The 22987-nt window shown below is 41.0% G+C and overlaps 2 protein-coding genes across 2 annotated transcripts in view; one reads left to right on the forward strand and one right to left on the reverse strand.

Moving 5' to 3' along the window:
• The window catches only part of LOC143266765 (uncharacterized), a 401183-nt gene that overhangs the window by 118699 nt on the left and 259497 nt on the right, over nt 1-22987 (reverse strand). The window lies entirely within an intron of this gene.
• LOC102903903 (signal-regulatory protein beta-1-like) overlaps nt 6984-22987 on the forward strand; it is a 35039-nt gene continuing 19035 nt past the window's right edge. Inside the window, exon 1 of the mRNA XM_076563846.1 lies at nt 6984-7135. Coding sequence (XP_076419961.1) covers nt 7063-7135 — 73 coding nt within the window. The 5' untranslated portion in view covers nt 6984-7062. The remainder of the gene's footprint in view (nt 7136-22987) is intronic.

Below are 22987 nucleotides of genomic sequence, written 5' to 3' on the forward strand. Positions count from 1 at the left end.
TCAACCCTATTTCCACTCCAGTTGTGGTTGCTTGAATGAGAATTGTCCCATTTGGCTAATATTTTTAAATCATTGGCATCTCATTGATGGGACTGTTTGGGAAGAATTGGAAGGTGTGACACTGGAGGTTGGCTTGAGGATTTGAAAGACTCATATCATTCCCAGCATGTTCTCTGCCTCCTGCTTGAAGTTCTGACATGTGAGCACTCAGGTGTTCTGTTGCTATGTCTTTGCTCCACCACCATCAATTCTAACCCTCTGGAATAATACGGCCATTTAAATTCTTTTATAAGTTGCCTTGGTCATGGTGCTTTATAACAGCAATATAAAAATAACCAATATACAAGTATAACGTTATAACATCCCATTCTCAGAACAGCTACCTCCCCGTTATCTACAAGCTTCTCAAGGTGCCAATTTATTTTCTGGAAGATATCAAGAAGACACTGTATTTGCTGGATCCAGGCTTATGGAGTCCTAAACATCCCATTTGACTACATGTCAGATAAATTTATCAGAACATCAACAAACAACGCCCAAATGGAATTATTTCAAGAAAGGAACTGGCTAGAAGCTCTGAGCACTATCAAGAACTTCTTCCTGACCTTAATTGGGTATCTCCAAGAGAGGTGTGGGAAGAGTAGGCCACAAGTCAGGTATATCTAGGCTATGATGCTTGGGAATGACAAAAATATCCATTTCAATCTGTCTCTAATGGGTGAGTTACCAAGATCTCAGGATGTCTTGAGAGACAAAAGTAGATCCAATGGATGCTCCAAAAAGAAGAAATATAATCTCTGCTAGGCTCATCTAAGTCCCTTTGAAATTCACCTGAATAGCCTCTCCCTTGCAGCCTCCTCCATTGCCTTGTTTCTATTTCACAACCATGTATCCAACTGTTGTTTACTTATAAGAAACCCACTTCTTTTATTCAGAAGGAGCCAAAGCATCCCTTCTCTCCAAAAAGCTGAATCTGGGATCTCAGCAGCACTGACCCTGAACAGAAAAGGTCCTAAGAAGTTCATAAAGTTGGATCCTGATCCTTAGCCACTTTCTCCTCATATTGTTCTCTTTCCAGACAATCCTACTGGAACTCACAGATGAGCATGTTCAGGACTAGAATCTTTCTCCTTCTCCAGTCCTGCCCATGGAATTCAGGGACGATCTCTGAAGGGATGGTCATGGCATTGTTTGAGAGACTAGAACCAGAATCCTGAGCATTGGCTTTGTGCATCAATCAGCTACAGTAGGGGCCAGAGAATTCAACTGGATGAAGCTTCAAATAATATTATGTATAGATCTTTACATTTTGGCTGTGAAAACATTTTCCAAAAGAATAATGTGTAAGTTCTTTAACTCTGAGGCCTTCAGAGCCATTGAACAATTCCTAAGAAGCTGATGAAGTTGCCTGACTACAAGCTCAGCACCTTCTGCTCACTGCTTCAGGATGCCAAGTCTCACTTAAACCCCAGGAAGCCAAATGACAAGGCAGAACTGAGAAAAGGTACCAAGCCATGTGGCCAAACATAGGCAAGAATTATAGGTTAATTTAAGGGTAAGAGCTGGTTTAGGTAGAATGTTCCTTGTAGTGCACAGTTACCATTCCTCATCAGTTGAGTTACTCGATTTTCCCTCTGTCCTGCTGCTTGCCTCCATCATGATCTGAATCTTTACACCAATTGTTTCCATGTTAGAGGTTGGTTCATTTTTGTCTTGTGAATGCTTGTGTTCTGTTGCTAGGATTTATATAAAGCAGCATGTATTCATTTCCTCATAATTCTAGAATAATAGAAACCCAGAGTTATGTGTACACAGAAATGCTCTCTTCTGTGGCCTCTCTCCTTTCATTGTTGATTACAACTTCTCCCTCTGTCATCACATATGGTCTTCCTCAGTGTGTATACTCTCCACTTCTTGCAACATAACCAATCAAGTTGGATTGAGACATACCCCAATTATCTCAATTGACCTTAACCTCTTCTTTAAAGATGCTGTAACTAATGTAATTACATTATAAGTATCAAGGTTTGTGGCTTTGATATATGACCAGGATACTGTTCACCTACAACATGTCTACACACATCCCTGGTCCTCTTGACTTTCTCCAGGATCATTTATTTTCCTGCTTTTGTGACAGGGAGGAAGAGGCACACTCCAGGCCTATCCATGCTTTCCTAATACACTGCTCTTCCCACAGTCCTGTTATAAATCCAATCTACATCCTCAGATCTGGACCCAGCACCTCTCAGACTCCCAGTACAACTGTAGAGGGCCAGCATGTCGCTGCTTTGGAATGTCATTCTGTATGCTGTGAATGTGTGTTGCCTTGATTAATTGATAATAAAATGCTGATTGGCCAGTAGCCAGGCAGGAAGTATAGTTGGGATAAGCAGACAAGGAGAATTCTGGGAAGAGGAAAGCAGAGTTAGGAGTCACCAGCCAGACACAGAGGAAGCAAGATGACAAGGCAGAACTGAGAAAAGGTACCAAGCCATGTGGCCACACATAGATAAGAATTATAGGTTAATTTAAGGGTAAGAGCTAGTCACTAATAAGCCTTAGCTAATGGCTGAGCAGTTATAATGAATATAAGCTTCTGAATGATTATTTTATAAGCAGCTGAGGGACTGCATGGCTGGGCAGGACACAGAAAAACTTCCAGCTACCTTTTAAAAACATGAACATTACATTTTCACAGCATACAAGGCCAGCCCTAAAGAATGAGTTCAGAAGAATTTAGCATCTTGTGCTCCTTACTTGTCCACTCTTCCTGCAGTAGCTTTTCCTATTTTCCTGTTCACTTGGGGAGGAGTGATGTGTCAGACAGAGGAAGTGTCTACTTTTACCTGGCTTAGTCACCAAAAAAGCTCAGATTAAATCCTGGCCAGACACTTTGAGATTTCTCCTCTTGCTCCTCCCTTCATTTGCTCTTTCCTCCCTTTTTTGGGGGGGCTGTGGATTAAAATCATGCCTCATACTTGCTAAATCACGCTCACTATTAAGTTACAAACCCAGCTCCAACACCACCATGGTTTCTTTATTTTAACTACAGTATGCCATTAGGCTTTTTTTTTTTTTGCATAAGTTGATTGCAGAAAGAATAAAAAATGCATCGAATCAGACAGAAATATCTGACCTTCACCCACCCACACAGCCTTTGTGGGTTAGGAACAACTGAGGTTACCTGACTTAAAAAAAAAAAAAAAGAAAATACTTGTCTTGGCTCCTGGTATTTGTCCAGCATGACTTCTGATTTCACAAGACAAAGGCACATTCAGAACAATGACTTACTAATTTTCAAAGAGATTTTCATCACAATCAGGGTGAAAATTGTGACTAAGCATTAAATGACTACAATGAGAAGAGAGTGTGTATACCTATAAAATACATGTTGCCTTTCTCTGCATATACTTTATTGAGATATCCATAATGCTAAAATTTAATGTCCTTAAAATGACCTTATATAATATCATGGGAAGGCACATTTTTACATATTTGTGTATACACAATCCTGTGTGTGTGTATTTGTGCATCAGTGTATATACAAACAAACAGGAATTTTAAAAATATCTTTCTTTACTGTTACTTTAATTTTTCAATTTGCAAAATATTTAAACAGTACTTAGTTTCAGTTCTGTTTCACCCAATATTGGTCACCACCCACTTCTCCTTCTCTTCCAACTCTTTAGCTTCCCTAAATGCTTACAGAAAGCAAACTTTCCTCTTCGTAAATAACTTTTTCTCAAGGCTGAACTTTGGTAGATTACTGCCTTTGTTTTACTCTTGCATTCATGGGAGGAAAGGAGGAATTTATAGACAGAGATTACAAATGCAATACATTTGATATGTTCCCTAATGGCACATGGGTCTTAATGGCTTGGTCCCTAGTGTAGATTTACTAGAATATTGTGAGACCTTTCTTGGGAGTATATGGGGAGCCACCTCTCAGGTAGATGGGTGCATGCCTGATGATGGTTACCTGGTCCATTTTCTATTTTTGTTAATGTTACAGCAGTTCTTCTTTACTTTACCATGATCTTACTACTGCACTGACATGTCTTTCCACAGGTCCAAAAACAAGCAGGCCACTGATCAATCAAAAATTATTAAACTGTAACAAACTTCTCTTTATTAGCTTCAGAAATTTCATTGCCAATAACTACATTATTAGGAAGCTGTCTAACATAGATGCTACACTTTGACTCTAAAATCTGGTTTCAAGTTTTTTCAAGCAGCTTATAGCACTATTTTGGGAGACTGAATATTAAGGGTTCAGGTCAGTCTAGAGGAAGTAGGTTAGAGAAGACAGAGTTCTGAAGGCAATACTTAGCACATATTTATTCATGCTTCTCTCTACTTCATGGTCATCATGAAATAAGCAACTTCTCTCTACCATCTACTCCTGCACCGCAGCATAGCAAAGGAGCCAGTCAACCACACACTGATCACCCAAAACTGGAGGCCAAAGAAATCATTCCTCCTCCAAAATATTTTCATTAGGTATTTGCCAGAACAGCAAAAGAAAGATAGCAATCTACAATAATATCCACAGCTATGTTTATCGGCTGGTCCACATCTATATTCATATACACATCTATGTCTAGATCTGTCTCCAGCTCCATATTCATGTCTATCCCCATGTCTCTATGTAGATACTCTAATCATCTAATGTAAGAAAAATAATACCTGGCTCAAGAAATTAACTAAGAACTTTTCCATTTCATAAAAACCATGTGGCAGGTATTAAGGAAGCACATTATAGCTCTGTGGGTATGTATCCAAAGTAAGTACACCTTTTACACTAGTGCATGGACAAACAGAGGTATGAAGAGCTTCAAAGTCCCTAAATAGCAACTACTAGAGCTGTGGTTCAATTTCGGATAGTGTGACTGCAGTTATGGATTCACCATTAATTTTCTCAGGTACTTTCATCATTCCTATGAGCTTTCTCCAGTACTCTCATGAGTACTGAGGAGAGTTGACTAAGAAGAGAGATGATTTTTCTTCTCCTGGACTTTTTCAGAATCTTCCTTAAGTGAAAATGTCTTCTTTTAACAAGGCTGTATACATAGAAACTGGGTCTCTCACAACTTCAACATCATCATCCATTTAAAAATGTACTTTGTTGCCAGGCGGTGGTGGCGCATGCCTTTAATCCCAGCACTCAGGAGGCAGAGGCAGGCGAATCTCTGTGAGTTCGAGGCCAGCCTGGGCCACCAAGTGAGTCCCAGGAAAGACGCAAAGCTACACAGAGAAACCCTGTCTCGAAAAAAAAAAAAATGTACTTTGTTAACATGGGAAGATTTCACACTGAGCAACTCATACAGGATGAAAATATTTATTGAATAGTTACCATAATGATCCAGATACTGTTACAGGAACATGTGTATCATTGATGAATAAAAGAGACAGTATAGTTGTCCATAAGGAATTTAACTTCTACTAAGGGAAATTACAATAAACAATAAATATGTAAATAGCATACTATATTTAAAAATGATACATGATAGGAGGATAATATCTAGATACCTAAAGAAATAAAGAGAATCTGTAGAGGAGAAGAACTTAACTTAGCATCACTGGGAAGAGAATTTTTGTGCAAAGATTAAAAGATCCAAGATGGGGCCATGTGAACATGACATAAGCAGGCTAAAAAATTCATGTCCAGAAAAATAAACCTACAGAGACTACTGGAAGGAACCCTTGAGATTGTGGAATGGGATAAGCATAGACAAGAAAATATACAATGAAAATAAAGCTATAGTTATTGAAACACAAAATAAGATTAAGAATAAAAACAGAAAACAAAATAATAATACAACTGCAATAACACATATACTGTGAGACAGTTTGTGTGCACTGTAGATATGTATTGCTCTCATTGTTAATAAAAAGCTGATTGACCAGTAGGCAGGCAGGAAGTATAGGCAGGACAACCAAACTAAAGATGCTAGGATGAAGAAGTTGCCAGCCAGATGCAGAACAAGTCAGACACACAATGGGATAGAGGTAAAAGCCATGAGCCTCAAGGCAGCACAAATATTAATTGAAATGGGTTAAGTTGTAAGAGGTAGTTAGTAATAAGGCTGAGCTATCAGCTTAAAATTTATAATTAATATTAAGACTCAGTGTGTTTATTTGGAAGTGGGCTGGTGGGACAGGAAACTTCCACCTACACACATATCTTTCTTTTTTTAATTATCTTTTTTATTTAAAAGTTTTTTATCTTATATAACAACCATAGTTTGCCCTCCCTCAACTCCTCCTGCTCATCTCCCACCTTCCCCCCATCCCAACCCCCATCCACTCCTCAGAGAGGGTAAGGCCTCCCATGGGAAGTCAACAACATATTTTGTGTTAAAAATTTGCTTGATTTATCATTTTCTTTGACCGATGAAGCTTTTTTCTCTGTCGTATCCTCGCCGCCTGAGATTCTCTTTTCCATTTCTTGAATTCTGTTGGTTATGTTTGTCTCTGTACTTTCTGTTCGTTTACTCAGATTTTCCTTTTCCTGAATTGCCTCAGTTTGTGTTTTCTTTATTGCTTCTATTTCAATTTTCAAGTCTTGAACTGTTTCGTTCACCCATTTGATTGTTGTTTTCTTGAGTTTCTTGACTTTCTTTAAGAGATTTCTTGAATTCCTCCAATTTTTTGTCTGTCTTTTCCTCCATTTCTTTAAGGGAATTTTTCATTTCCTCTTTTAGGTCTCCTATCATCTTGATAAAGAAAACATCCTTTTGTCCTGGATTCCAATGGTGAGTTACTAAGACAAGATGTCTTGAGACCAAGTGGGTCTAGTATAGGTTCCAGAGAAAGAGAAAAGATTACTTTTCCTAGGCATTATCTGAGTCCCTCTAAAAATGAATGACAAATAACTCCTCTCTTGCATTTGCCTGCAATGCTATGTAACTATTTCAAAATAACCAGTATGGTTCCTGTTTCATCATAACACAGTCACATCCTTTATACAGAATAAGACACAGCACCTCTTTTATTTGCAGATCAGAACCTGGGATCTCATCAGCACAGACACTGGCCAGAGCAAGTTCCTTAGCTTACAACATGTTTGACCTTGATTCCTGGCCTCATACTCTTCACAGTGTCCTGCTATTGACCCTACTGCTGAGACTCACAGGTAAGCATGTCCCAAGAGGACAATCATCTCCCTGCCTCTGGGCTACTTCTGTGTGAAAGGAAAAATATTGCCTCAGGACCCCCAAGATCAGGTTCCCAGACAAAATTCTCAGCACAAAGGAGATTTATTAGCCCGAGAGTGACATAGGGTAGGGATAGGGGACAAAGACAGGAGATAGAGTAAGAGGGAGAAGGGAAAGGAAACCAAGGAAAGGGATCAGGGACATTTGTCCTGGAGAGACAAAGGACTGCCTCTGGATAGAAGGGAGACAGATATAGCACATAGGAAGAAAATGGCAATTTATAAAGGTAAAATGGGAAACCTGTGTTAGGATGAGGTCCTTAATTTTAATTGGGCATGTTAATTAGTTGAGTCAAGGAGGGCTTTTGAGTGCTTTATTTCAATACTTTGATAGCTGGACATTGGAAGTTTGCCTCAGAAGAAGGGATTGTCCAAACAAGTGAATAGACCTTGGGAGCTAGCTTCAGAAAAGTGATCTGATGGTTTGTAACAAGGCAGAGAGAACTGAGAAGGGCAAGGGCTGCCAGAGGCACATTCTCAAGTAGTCTAGTGTTTCTTCATCCCCACCATTCTGTTTTATTATTGGATGGCTGAGTGTTGGGTAACTGGGTGTCATTCTCTCTGGCTGATTTCTGCTGACATTGGGACATTGTTTTTTAGGGGATCAATGAAGCTGGATTGTTGGTGAAGGGCAGGAGGAGCAGGCTGTGTCAGTTGATGCCCAGGTTTTTCAGGACCAGATTCTGAGGCTAAGGATTTGTAGTCTGTGACGTGACGATGGACCAAAATGTAGATTATTAGGAGACAGCTGTGGCTGGCTCTGGGGTTGTTGGAGCAGGCTGTAGTTGATTTGAAATCTGCTGGGACAAATAGGCTAAGGAAAAAGGTAAAGGTAAGGAGTTTAGAAGAATTTTTGTCTTGGATGTACATTTGAAACTGTTAAGTTTAACTATTAAAACCATGGTCCTGGTGGTTGGGAAGAGGAATCCAAGACAACAGAAAGGATAGAGATCCCAGGGAAAGGGTGAGAGATCCCACATATAGGAATAGGCAATAGGTAGGAAAACAAGCTGTTGATTGACAGGCGTATTTGTTTGGGGTCTGTTTGAAGTTCATGAAAGGAGCCAGGAACATTTAGATTGGCTATATAAGGTTATTTGGGGAACAACTGTTATCTGAAAGCAGGGTCTGGTTGTGTTGGGGAGGATATAATTTAGGAGGCTTTTGGCAAATGGTGAGAGGGACAGTATGTAATAGGTTTTTGGGGTTGGTGTGGAAAGGTTGAGGGAGCATGGCTTTGGTTCCCAAAGGGGGACTTTGATGATCAAGGGAACAAGTATATGAGAGGGATGGGGGAGGAAGTCTTTGAGAGTTTGAGACCGGAGTGTAGAGGATCTGGGGAACATCGAGGCAAAGGGGTAAGTGTGGAGTGACTGAGGTGGGGATAGGTAAGGAGTATGAGTGATGAGCTTTTGAGAAGAGAAGTTTGGAGGGATGGAATCTGAGAGGGTGAAAGAGGTTTAGCGGCTGAGGCAGATATTGGGGGAGTAGGTAGTGAGAGGGGATCATTAGGTTGTGAGAAGTGATCCCAGAGTGTGTTTGACTTAGAGGTGAGCAAGAGCTCACAGACAAGGTCAGTCAATGGATGGTGTTACCTAGAGTTTTGGAGAGGTAAGTGAAAAGGGGCAAAGGTTAGTTTTAAGAAGTGTTTGTGTGCTTTGGAAGTGTAATTATGGAAAGGTTTTCATAGATCTGGGAGGGAGAAAACTAGAATAGAAAGGAGAATGCCTTAAATTTAAGGAATTATTTGTGGATGGGAGGAAGGAGAAGGCCGAGTAGTGGCTTGTTATAGAGGATTTACTAGGATTGGGTATCCAGGAGCCCATGAGCAGAGGAAAATGGCCATGAGGGCAGAGATAAGGAGTGAAGATGGGCAAGAAGGTTTAAAATGAGGTGTCTGTGGTTTGGCTTGAAAAAGAATCTAAGATAGTTGACTTGGAAGAGGAGAGTTGAGCTTTGGAAGGTGAGACCAGGTAACTCCTGGAGCTGAGGAATTTTAGGAGTGAGGTGGTGTCAGATGTGCTAACAGAGAGGCAAGGACTGTAAAGAAGGAGGTTATCTATATACCGAAGCTCACAGGAGGAAAAGGGGGTAGGCAGGCTGAGTCTGTAGTATATGTCTCACCAAAAAGTTGGGGACTGTCTCTGAATCCCTGGGGAAGGAAAGTCCAGGTCAGTTGTCAGGATTATTGAGTATCAGGATCTGACTATGTGAAGGCAAAAATGGTCTTGGGAGTTGTCTTAGTTAGGGTTTTTTGTTTGTTTCTTTGTTTTGTTTTTTGTGTTTTGCTGTGAAAGGACACCATGACCATGGCAATTCCTATAAAGAAAACATTTAGTTGGGGTGGCTTGCTTATAGTTTCAGAGGTTATCTATTATCATTCTGTGGGGAGTATGTGGCCTGCAGGCAGATGTGCTGCTGGAGGCATAGATGAGAGTCCTACATCTTGCAGGCAACAGAAAGGTGACTGACAGTCACACTGAGACAAGCTTGAGCAAAAGGAAAAAAAAAAAAAGCTCAAAGCCACACCTACACCCAAAGTGACATAATTCCTCCAAAAAGATCACACCTCTTAATAGTGCCCCTCCCTTTGGGGGCTATTTTCTTTCAAAACAACATAGGACTGGACATCCTGGAGTATTGAGAAGAAATATATTTAATATTTAGGACTGAAAAGTGAATGGTTGGTGTTGTCAGGGATAAAGGAGAGGATAGCCAAAGGGTTAGAGACTTAACAGTGTACAGGGACAACAGTAGCATTTATGGAGCACAGGTTATGTACCAGGTGAAAGGCTCAGTTGAGTTTTTTTGTTGTTGTTGTTGTTTGTTTGTTTTTGTTTTACAGTTAATATGGGAGTATTGTAAGGAGTTGGGGCATAGAAACAATGGTTTTGAGGTCTAGGCAGAGGCTAAGAAAAGAGAGTATTGGGTTCAGAAATGTGGGCAGAAGGGTTCTTGTGTTTAATAGAGAGGGATTTATGATGTGAATCTAGGGAAGTCGAGGTGGTACCCCATACAGTGGCAGGTACTGGATAAAGAAGGTGAGGATGAGAGAGGTTTGGGGATTCTTGATGAAAGAAAGAGGAGGGATGCAGGAGTATCCTGAGAGCTGCTGTCCAGTAAAAGGCAAAATTTATGTCAATTTTGGAGCAGACATACTATTCTAGTAAGGGAATAGGACATGAGAGAATAAGGAGAAAAAAACTTGAAAGGAGCAAAGTAAGGGGGGCCCTGGGGGGAATCTGGAGGACTGGGTGTATATTCTGACTGTGGGTGAGGGAGAGGAGTTAGCATGGAAAGGAAAGAAATCAAACCAACTTCTCATAAAGCTTAAATTTTTTTTCTCGGCCCCATAAATCACGTTCTCAAATCTTACAACTTACTTAAACTCTCATATCTTCAGACCTTAACACATATACTGTCATAACTTTAAACTTATCTTAGACCTACATACCTTGCAACATTCATTTTCCTTGTCCTACATAATTTACTTGTCTGTTTCTCATAACCGTCAGAAACTCCAAATCTTTCTTAGTTTGAAGACTCTCAACAAGGTAAAATATATATGTGAAATGGACTGAGTGTTTGTGTTGTTCAAGCTACAGTTAGTCATCAATGTCATTGGAGACCTGAGAACGATAAATCTGTATACAAAGTACAATTTAAATGGCTTTTGTATCAATCAAAATGAAGAGACTTACTGGCTACCTGCTCAGTTACCCTAGGTGCCTCCATGACTGTTGGGGCAGGGGTCCCAGGACAGCATCAGCCTTTGGCTACCAGGCTGAGAAGATCCAACAGACTTTCCTGTAGAGTAGGAACCTGAGGGAGGGGCTACTTAGTCTAGGCGAAGTAAGGCAATCAACTCCTTAGTATCCTGCTTGTCCACAGTTTGGACAGGGCCAAGGCAGCAATAAAGGGAAGGGCAGTTTTTCACCCAGTAGCCAGCTTTGTTTCATTTAAAGCAAGCTCCATGTGAGGGTTCTTTAGTGCCCATCATCTTTGTTTAGAGGAGATTAGGGGTGTTGCCAGGAGCTGGCATGTCTCTTTATCATGCTTGTTTTATATGTCTGAGTTAAAGCTGCAGGCAGTGTCAGGACAGGAAAGGGTTATTAAGTTGGGAAAGTAGCCAGGGCCTTGGCTGAGGGAGGTGTAAGGTAAGAAGGATCATGAAGTAATTAATAGTGGAGAACATGGCTTTAGGAAGAGAAGAGGGAGGAGGCAGTGGCTGTAGAGGTTCAACAGCAGAGGCTGAGCTGACAGGGGACACAGGAGAGCAAGTGTGGCAGGAGCCAGTGGCTGATACAGGGAATTTGGTTTCAGGACAGCATAATGGGACATCATGGGGCTGAGATGGTTTTCAGAGCTATGGCAGTGATGGGGGTTGGACTGTGGGAGATATTTTAAGGAGAAGAGGGTAGAAAAATGACATTTTGTAGAAGGGAAGCTTTGAGTGTAGTACAGAGTTAATGTACAAGATATTTTGGAACTCTATTTGTGTAAGCTGCAGGAGGAGTTTCAGGACAGAAAGGGTTAAACTGAGAAAGTGTCAGGAGGGAAGTATGGCTGACCTTGACAGAGGAGGCTGGCTGGCATGAGAGTCAGTGACCAGGAGCTGGGGATGGGATGGGCAGGGATGGCATCGGGGGCTGCAGCAGCCATGGAGGAGGCTGGTGGGTTTGTTTGGGTTACTGGTTGTCAAGGAAAGTTGGAGAGACTGACCAGCTGCTGGGCCCAGCAGAGCTGAGTGGGCAGGGCAGCCAAAGACCCTGTGGCAACTCAGGGAAAAGGACAGGCTAGGAGAGGGAATCTGAAAGGACAGCAATCTGTGTCAGAGCAGGATAAAGAGGTTAACAGTTGTAAGTGGCAATAATGTTTTGTCAACAGCAATGAAGGTCATGGCCATGGTGGGGGATGTGGGGGCTGTGGCCTGTGGTTTGCCCTGTGGTGGTAGTTGTTGGAGGCTCAGGCCTGAGGGGCATGGCCTGTGGCTCTGGTACCTGGTGGGGAAGAGGAAGAGTGGCCACACACCTATGGCAGAAGTGGCTGGCATGGTCTGCTGAGATTGCAGCAAACCAGAGGCTGAGGGCATGGCTTTCCCTTCGTTGCAGCATGTCATGAGCTGACTGGGGGATTCTGCTGTTGTGACTGCCAGCAAGCTATAGGGTTGGGGTTGGGTAGAGTGCAGGACAGTTTATTAGTGACAGTGTTCCCGCAGAACTGCTGCAGATGTTTGGAGGACCAGAAAATGGAAGGGGAAAGTTTGGAACTGTGATTAGAAGTGGGCAGAAAAGCAGCTAGAGACACGAGGAAGCATAGGAGTTCCCAGAGACAGGAGGCAGAAGGCAGGGACAGGTGGAGACTTGAGAGGTCTCCAAGAAGGAAAGGGGCTTTATCTCCTTGTTTTGGTCCTTATGCCCATAGAATTGTAAAGGTTTTAATTTGACTGATCTTAGGGAGCATAAGGGCTATTTTTGAATATTAGGATGTATCAGTAATTTTGAGTTCATGTTGGAATTTTTCAGTCATGATGGAGAATATGGATTCTCTGTGCTAATTGTGACCTTGGGCAAGGGTTGAGAGCCTAGGGCTTTCTTTGGTCTGGAACAGCCAGAGTCCTCTGGGAGGGATACCTGTTACTCAATCTCTGTCACAAAGAGCAAGACAATCCAGGAACTGTCAGACAGGATTTTCAGAGGTTTAAGAAAGAGCACTGGATTCTGGCAGTGTGGCCTTCAAAAGAGAAAGGACAACTTCCAAACAAACCAAACTAAACAGAATGTGTCTATGGGTTCTCCAAGGGAGTCCACCATAACCAATGAAGGCTGTGGTGGGGTGCAGTCTCCAGAATACCATGGGACAGAGCAGGGTCAACCTGATAACCTGGGAATCATTAAGGAGAACAAGGGAGGGGGAATTTGCCAGTCTGCTGCTGTTGGATGAGATTGGGCATAAGGAGGGCTGAATGTACAAGTACTGTGCTGGAGGTGCTAAGGGATCCTGTAGACTGACTCATGGGTTTTAGCACCAAAGAAAGGAAAAGTATGAGCTTAGGACCCTCAAGACCAAGTTCTCAGCACTTTATTTGCCAAGATGACAGGGGGGGATTTATTTGCCCCAGAGGAACAGAGGGTGGGGATAAGGGACAAAGACAGAGACAGAGGAAAAGGGAGAAGGGAAAGGGAACCAGAGAAAGGGGACAGGGATATTTGTCCTGGAAAGACAAAGGACTGCCTCTGGATAGAAGGGAGACAGATGTGGCACATAGGAACACTGCATTCTATAAAGGTAAAATGGGAAACCCATATTAAGATGAGGTGCTTAATTTTAATTGAGGATGATAATTAGTTGAGTCAAGGAAGGCTTTTGAGTGCTTGATTTCAATTCTTTGATAGCCTGACCTTGGAAGTTAGCCTTAGGAGGAGGGATTGTCCAAATAAGTGAATAGACCTTGGGGCTAGCTTCAGGAATATAATCTGATGGTTTTTATTAAGGCAGAGGGAACTGGGGAGAAGGTCAATGTCTGCCAGGCCACATGCTCTAGTGGGCTAGTGTCCCTTCACTGTGAATAGAACTAAAGGACTCCAGGTAAACACCAGGACTGACAAAGGAGAGAAGTTCAGAACATTGTTCATTTTCTAGAGGCAGTGTCCTGAGTACTGCTTTGTGAGTCCATCTGTTGCAACAGGTGAACAGAAACATCCTATCAGAAAATTATTAGAACACAATAATTAAATTTCTCCAATATTAAAACTGACAAAGTTACTTTCAGCAGAATCCCACTTAAATCAATATAACTCAGAGTCCTATCAGAGAATAAGTCAGTCCCAAAGCAGCTGATGGCCTGGCTCCATGCTTATCACTGCTCACTTCCTGGCACACTGAGGCTGACATGCAGGCCAGTGACATGGCCAGAGGGAAGTGTCTCTGCAATGCTCAGCCACCATTCCTTCTCACTTAGGTTCCTCATTCTGTCCTCTCTCCTCCAGTTCCTTCCTCATCTGACCACAGACTTCTCAACAAGTGCTGCTGCTTTGAGGGGCTGTACTATCACTTTGTCTTACCAGTGGCTGGTTTTCTGTTTCTATGGTTGCCATGGCAATGTACCCTAGGCTGGAGACCAATACAATAGACATTCATTTCCTCATAGTTCTGGAGGCTGGACACCAGGGTCAAGATGTCCACTGAGCCACTTTCTTCCACGATGCCTCTCCTGTTGTAAATTGTACCTTCTACTTCCTTCTACACAGGATCTTACTTCAACCTGTCTCTGTGGAACTTCTCCATTTATTGAAATTTAACCAGTCACAGTGGGTTAAGGTTCACACCAATGACTCAATTGACCTTTACCCCTTTAAAGACCCTGTTCAAATACAGTCACATTATGAGGTACTGGGGTTATGGCTTTGATATGTAGAGCATAAGCAATTAGCATATAACAGGTCCTCACACTTCCCTGGTCTTTTTGATCTTCTCCAGGGAGCTTTGTTTTCCTCTTCTCATGGTAAGGATTATTGACACTGAGTGTCCCTGCTCATGATTCCCAAAGGCTGTTTGACTTCAGTTCCTTCTTTGTCTGTGAGAAAAACTTGATGGCTTTAGGTCAGGGCTTAGCAGCCCTCAGGCTTCCCACCATGGTTAGGGGATCTATTGTGTCATCTAATATCATAGAAGTCAAACTTTAAAATGTCCTCACTACATTCCCACTGAACCTGATACTAGTAATAATTGATGATTCCTTCTGATGATTTTAGCACTTCCTGAAGCTTTTTATTTTTATCAAACTAATGTTTAATTACATCAATTAATTCTTTTCCCTGCTCCCTTTCTCCTAAATATGTAAATACAATTTGCTCAGTCCATACACTATTACAAGGACAACAAGGACAACACCAATATACATGATAACATTAAAGGGGAATATGTCACTAACAGACATTGTGTGTCTTTGCTCTGTCTTTTTAGTCATGCTCCAGGCCAGATTTGCCTTATTATTGTCTTTCTACCATGATCATCTGTCTTCCTACAGGCTCCAATGCAACTAGATGGCCAGCAGATTGAAATTTCTAACCTGTGATATTTAGTACAACTTCTACTTTTATTGGTTGATTTACCTTAAGAATTTACTTAATATTGGGAATTTATCTAGCACAAATGTTATAATTTTAATCTGAAATATACTCAAAAATTCATGTATTACAGGCTTTGTCCCAGGTAATGGCACTACTGTGAGAAATGACTGGTGTTTAAATGGAAGGTGGACATGAGAAACATTGTTGCATTACAGACTGACTTAATGAGGAGGTTCTGCCTCCCCTGAGACCACAGCAATGGAGCCAGTAAACATTATTATCCATGAACTCTGAAACATGGAGATAGAGGACATATTTATTCTTGTGAAGTGCTGGTCCCAGGTATTTTTCAAATTAATAGGAAGCTATAATTATCTCCTGGCCCACACCTGTATCTGCAGCTCGATGCAGCTCCATAATCTGTGCCCAGCTCTGTGATACCTCAGTAACCCCCCCCACTCTATCCCCTACAGACAAAGAGAAGCTTAAACCAGGATTCCTAAGTGTAGATAAGAACTTAGACCCCCTTTCCCCAGGTGGCTGTATCTGCTACAGGGACTTTGGAAAACAGTCAGGATATTCGACCAAAAGACTAAAAAGGGAGGTGGGTTAAAATAAATTATATGGTCTGTGCCTTTAAGAACTAGCCTCACAAAGAAAGGGGAGTGCTCCTTCCAACCTCCCTGCTGTGAGTGAGAGGTTTGGAAGAGCCTCCCTGGAGACTTCTAAACTTAGAAAACACCTTACTTTTGCATTCTGTACCTAAAAGTCTCCAGTGGCGGCTTTGGGGACTGTGATCTAGGCCAGGCCAGTTTCAAGTCCCCAGAAATGATGGTGACAGCCCCAGGAACAAAAGAACAGAGTCAGGATGTCTGATGGTAACCAATTAACCACGAGATGCCCCTCTCCAGAGATAACAAGACCAGACCCCGGAGATGAGTTGTAAAACTCCTGACAGGGCAAACAGATAAGATAAAATAAGATAAAGTCCAGGCCTGGGAAAAACTTGACCAATCAAGGATGGACCCGTACTAACTTCCTCCCCTCTAAGAAATTTTATGGGTTTTGCCTATAAAAACTAACTTCCCCAAGAAAGAGGCACTCTTCCCTTCTTGAGTTCTTTATATACTGTGGAGATCAATCCTCTGTCAGATGTGGGGTTGGTGAAGATCTTTTCCCATTCTGTTGGCTGTCTTTTTGTCTTATTGACTGTGTCTTTTGCCTGCAAAAGCTTCTCAATTTCGAGAGGTCCCATTTATTAATTGCTGTGCTCAGGGTCTGTGCTGTTGATGTTTTATTTAGGAAATGGTCTCCGGTGCCAATGCATTCAAGAGTGCTTCCTACTTTCTCTTCTATTAAGTTTAGTGAAACTGGATTTATGTTCAGGTCTTTGATCCACTTGGACTTGAGTTTTGTGCATGGTGACAGATATGGATCTATTTGTAATCTTTTACATATTGAGATCCAGTTATGCCAGCACCATTTGTTGAAGATACTTTCTTTTTTCCATTGTATAGTTTTGGCTCCTTTGTCAAAAACTAGGTGTTCATATGTGCATGGATTAATGTCAGGGTCTTCAATTTGATTCCATTGGTCTGTATATCGGTTTTTATACCAGTACCAAGCTGTTTTTATTACTATAGCTCTATAGTAGAGTTTGAGGTCAGGGATGGTAATGCCTCCAAAGGCGGCTTTATTGTATAGGATTCTTTAAGCTCTCCTGGGTCTTTTGTTTTTCCATATGAAGTTGAGTATTTTTCTTTTCAAGTCTGTGAAGACTTGGGATTTTGATGGGGATTGCATTGTATCTGTAGATTGCTTTTGGTAAGATTGCCATTTTTACTATGTTAATCCTACCTATCCCTGAGCATGGGAGATCCTTCCATTTTCTGATATCTTCTTCAATTTCTTTCTGTAGAGATTTAAAGTTCTTATCAAAAAGGTCCTTCACTTGTTTAGTTAGTGTTATCCCAAGGTATTTTATATTATGTGTGGCTATTGTAAAGGGTGATGTTTCTCTGACTTCTTTCTCAGCCCTTTTTATCATTTGTGTATAGGAGGGCTACTGATTTTTTTGAGTTGATCTTGTATCCTGCCACTTTACTGAAGGAGTTTATCAGCTGTAGGAGTTCCCTGGTAGAGTTTTTGGGGTCACTTATGTATACTATCATATCACCTGCAAATAGTGAAAGTTTGACTTCTTCCTTGCCAATTTGTATCCCTTTGATCTCCTTTTGTTGTCTTATTGCTCTAGCTAGAACTTCTAGTACTATATTGAATAAATATGGGGAGAGTGGACAGCCTCGTCTTGTTCCTGAATTTAGTGGTATCGCTTTGAGTTTCTCTCCGTTTAATTTGATGTTTGCTGTTGGCTTGCTATAAATTGCCTTTATTATGTTTATAAATGTTCCTTGTATTCCTGATCTTTCAAAGACCTTTATCATGAAGGGGTGTTGGATTTTGTCAAAGGCTTTTTCAGCATCTAATGAGATGATCATATGGTTTTTTTCTTTCAGTTTGTTTATATGGTGTATTACATTGACTGATTTTCGTATGTTGAACCATCCTTGCATCCCTGGGATGAATCCTACTTGGTCGTGATGGATGATTGTTTTGATGTATTCTTGGATTGGGTTTGCCAATATTTTGTTGAGTATTTTTTGCATCAATGTTCATGAGGGAGATTGGTCGTAGTTCTCTTTCTTTGTTGCATCTTTGTGTGGTTTGGGTATCAGGGTAATTGTAGCCTCATAAAAAGAGTTTGGTAGTGTACCTTCTGTTTCTATTGTGTGGAACACTTTGAAGAGTATTGGTATTAGTTCTTCTTTGAAACTCTGGTAGAATTCTGCACTGAAATCATCTGGTCCTAGGCTTTTTTTGGTTGGGAGACTTTTTTTTTTTTTTTTTTTTTTTTGGTTTTTTGAGACAGGGTTTCTCTGTGTAGCTTTGTGCCTTTCCTGGAACTCACTTGGTAGCCCAGGCTGGCCTCGAACTTACAGAAATCTGCCTGGATCTGCCCCCAGAGTGCTGGGATTAAAGGCGTGCACCACCACCGCCCGGCTTTATTTATTTATTTATTTATTTATTTATTTATTTATTTATTTATTTATTTATTTATTATTTATTTATTTTTTGGAGTTGGGAGACTTTGGATGACTGTTTCTACTTCTTTAGGGGTTATTGGTCTATTTAAATGGTTTATCTGGTCTTGATTTAATTTTGGTATGTGATATTTATCCAGAAAATTGTCCATTTCTTCCTGGTTTTCCATTTTTGTGGAGTACAGGTTTTTTCGAAGTATGATCTGGTGGTTCTCTGGATTTTCTCATTGTCTGTTGTTATGTCTCCCTTTTCATTTCTGATTTTATTAATTTGGGTGCTCTCTCTTTGCCTTTTGGTTAATTTGGCTAGGGGTTTGTCTATCTTGTTGATTTTTTTCAAAGAACCAACTCTTTGTTTCATTGATTTTTTGTATTGTTCTCTTGTTTTCTATTTTGTTGATTTCACCCCTCAATTTGATTATTTTCTGGCATCTATTTCTCCTGGGTGAGTTTGTTTCTTTTTGTTTTAGAGCTTTCAGTTGTGCTGTTAATTCATTGGTATGGGATTGCTCCACCTTCTTTATGTGTGCATTTAGAGCTATGAATTTTCCTCTTAGCACTGCTTTCATAGTGTCCCATAAGTTTGGGTATGTTGTACTTTCATTTTCATTGAATCCTGGAAATCTTTAATTTCTTTCTTTATTTCTTCCTTGACCCATTGATGTTTCAGGTGGGCATTATTCAGTTTCCATGATTTTGTAGGTTTTCTGTAATTTTTGTTGTTGTTGAGGTCTAACTTTAAGGCATGGTGGTCTGATAAGATACAGGAGATTAATCCAATTTTTTGTATCTGTTGAGATTTGTTTTGTGTCCAACCATGAGGTCAGTTTTTGAGAAGGTTCCATGGGGTGCTGAGGAGAAGGTGTATTCTTTTGTGTTAGGATGGGATGTTCTGTAGATATCTATTAAGTCCATTTGAGTCATAAAATCTGTTAGGTCCTTTATTTCTTTGTTAAGTTTCAGTCTGGTAGATCTGTCTTTTGGTGAGAGTGGTGTGTTAAAATCTCCCACTACTAATGTGTGGGGTTTGATGTGTGTTTTAAACTTTAGTAGTGTTTCTTTTATGAATGTGGGTGCTGACTGACGAATCTATTTTCTCTATTGTGTCTTCAGTGTCAGAGATTCTCTGTTCCATCTCTTGCAATCAGTTGGTAATGCTTGTTTCTGTAGTTCCTGTTCGTTTAGTCAGGATTTCTATTTCCAACATTCCCTCAGCATGTGTTTTCTTTGTTGTCTCAAATTCATTTTTCAGATCTTGGAAGGTTTCTTTCATCTGTTTAATTGCTTTTTCTTGGCTTTCTTTGATTTCTTCCCATTTTTTGTTCATTTTTTCTTCCATTTCTTTAAGGGAGTTTATTATTTCCTCTTTAATGGAGTTTTTCATTTCCTCTTTAAGGGAAGGTTTATTTCCTCTTTAATGGAGTTTTTCATTTCCTCTTTAAGGGACGTTTTTATTTCCTCTTTAAAGGAATGTTTTATTTCTTCTTTAAGGGCCGCTATCATCTTCTTAAAGTCATTTTTAGGATTGATTGATTCTGTTTCCTCTGTCTTGTTATGTTCAGGTCTTGCAGGTATAGGATCACTAGGTTCTGATGTTGCCATATAGGTCTTTATGTTGTTACCTGTATTTTTGCACTGGCATCTATTCATCTCTTCCTCTGCTCAGTGCAGGTGGTGTCTGTGTCTGAGAGTGCCTCTCTTGTTCTAATTTTTAGTCTTGGTTCATTAGGAGTTCTTGGTTAAATTGGTGCTATTGGGCTCTTTCTTCAAGAGCAGCTGATCTCAGTTGGTGAAGTCTATACTTATGATTCTGGTGATCTGGTTTGGTGGCTGGGCAGCACTTTCTTCTGTGTTCCCAGGTCATATTTTGTTCATTTGTCAACTCCTCAGCTGATCTTGTTTCTTCAGACTTCAAACTGTAGGGATCTGAATCCTCTCCTGGATGGATTTCAGCTGAGCGGGGTAGTCTCACCAACACCTCCAAGTTGTTGGGTTTCGCAGGATCAGCAGCTGGGCCGTGGGTTGACCTCAGAAGGAGTGTTCAGATTCATTCTGGTTCTGTCCCTTGGAGATAGCTTCTTCCCCAGGTGTTGGGGTTAGAGGCATCTCAGTTCTAAGCTCTTGATTAAGAGCTTGTTTTCACTAGCTCTTCAGCGGGTAATAGCTCTGTTTCTGGTCTTTATTGCAACTGTGTTTCGGCTGCCGCCTGCTGGGTCTGCCTGCCTCCACACCAGGCCTGCCTGCTGCTGCCGGGCCAGTCTACCTCTGCAGGCCACCACCGTGGGCCTGCCTGCCTCTGCTTGTCGCTGCTGCTGTGCCTGTCTACCTTTGTGGACCACCACCAGGCCTGTCTGTGTCTGTGGTCTGCTGCCGGGCCTGTAAGTCTCTGCCAGCCAATGTCACCAGGCCTACCTGCCTCTGCCTGTCGCCACCGCTGGTCCTGTATGTCTCTGCCGGCCACTGCCAGGCCTGTATGTCTCTGCCAGCAACCACAGTGGGCCTACCTGCCTCTGCCTGTTGCTGCCACCGGGCCTGTCTGTTTGTGTGGGCCGCCGCCAGGCCTGTGTGTCTCTGCCGGTCACCACCCGGCCTGTATGTCTCTGCTGGCTGCTGCTGCGGGCCTACCTGCCTCTGCTTGTCCGAATTTATTTTATAAATTTAGAATTTCCAGTTGGAACAAATCATAGAAATTTGACAAAAGTATTTATATAATTGGTGTACAAAGCTATGCCAAAATATAAATTATATTTTGTAATATAATCTAACCTATTCCCATTATTTTTCCCATATTTTATTTTTTAAACAGTAAGTATTCTAAGACTACCCACATGTTTGCTAGATTTGGCATTTTCTCACTACATAAGGTTTTAATTTCACAAAGTTTCCTTTTGCTTTGAGCCAATGTTATTTAGGGAAGCAGATTTTCCATATCAGATATTTTTGTTGGAGATCTACAGTGACTGTGAGGTCTGAGCCCATCCCCCATCGTTCCTAACAGCTCCAGGTGCATGACCAGCCTCCCTAAAACTATTAATGAGAACTACAAGGTAGAAAATTAGAGCCTCCATTACCAAACAGCTAAATGGAAGCTGAGAGCTCCGGATACTTTATGAATTTAAAATGTCACCATATAGACAAGAAGTTGTAGTGTCTTTTAAACTGGGCCTTATTCTCTGGGATCCTTTATTTCAACACAATGGAGCCCATTAACATTTCCTCTATGGGAGGTATCATTTTAATGAACACAGATTTTTAACTAGGAACAGCATGTTTTCTATGGTGCTTTGGACCCATAGTGTTGCCATGTGTGGAATCCTTGGATTTACTTAAATCCTGGATGTAGTTTTCTTCTTTTAGAACTGTGAATACACACAATGTCTCATTGCCTCCTGGATGTTGACATTTCTGATAAGAGCTGTGTTCACATCATTAGCAGGATGAGATGAGTCATGCTCCAGGCTGCTCTCAGCACTCTCTGTTACTCCTCTTTTGTCTGTTGGATTCTAGTGTGTGCTGGTGTGGGCCTCTTTGAGTTTATCTCAGATTGAATTAGCTCAGTGTGTTAGATTTATAGTTTTTATATTTTAATAAACCAGGAAGGTATTAGACAACAGGGTTTTTTTTTCTAATTATTTTGCTACTATACTCAAAATTCTCCAATTTCTTCCCTTTATTGTACCCCATTCCCCTGCAGTGCTAATTAAGTAATGCTATGGTGTCCATTTCCATGGTTTTAGATATTATTTGTAACCTACTAAATCCTCTGTGGATCCTGTCCATAGGACTAATGGACTAAGTTATGTACTTCTCAACTCCTGGATGCCATTTGTTTCCAGCTCACAGTTTATCTCCATTTGGTGTTATATTTGGCTGTAGACTTTTCTTTAGTGTTTTTCCTTACTTTCCTTTTTCACTTTTCATGTCTCAAATGAATGTTGTACAGTCTTTGTCCAGTAGTGTAGTACAATGAGTACAATTCAGTGCACCTACCAGATCATCAAAGTCCATCCAAGAAGGGGTCAGAAGTGTCAGTGTTATGGGACTTAGAGTCACTGAGTAAATAAGGTACTGTGATGGGAAGACAGGTGACAAGGGAGAGCACAGCCAGGTGTCCACACCATGTGCAAGGAAACAAACCGGGCCTCCTGGAGGGTGGAATGCTGTGACCATGTGACAGTTGCCTTGACATACCAAATTAGAACTTCTGACCTCCAAAGCATGAAATAAAACATTTCTGTTGTGTCAAACCATTAACTTTATAGGAATCTGTTGCATCATCATTAAAGTCAATATAATGCTGGGGTTGGAGAAATAGTTCAAGGGTTAAGACCATTTGCTACTCTTCCATGAGACCCAGGTAAAATTCTGAGCCTCCACATGGTGACTTATAACTATATATAACTTCAGTTCCAAGGGTTGTGACATCCTCTTCTAGCTTCCTTGACCACCAGGCTTGCATTTGTTGCACAGAAATACATGGAAGCAAAATACTCACACATAAAATTAATTAGCTAACTACTGAGATTATAACACATATTTTAAGAACTGTTAACTTAAACAGATGTTCTATTTATTAGGGTGCATGTTATTACATATTG

Source organism: Peromyscus maniculatus, chromosome 2 (assembly GCF_049852395.1).
Source record: "Peromyscus maniculatus bairdii isolate BWxNUB_F1_BW_parent chromosome 2, HU_Pman_BW_mat_3.1, whole genome shotgun sequence".
Classification (NCBI taxonomy): domain Eukaryota; kingdom Metazoa; phylum Chordata; class Mammalia; order Rodentia; family Cricetidae; genus Peromyscus; species Peromyscus maniculatus.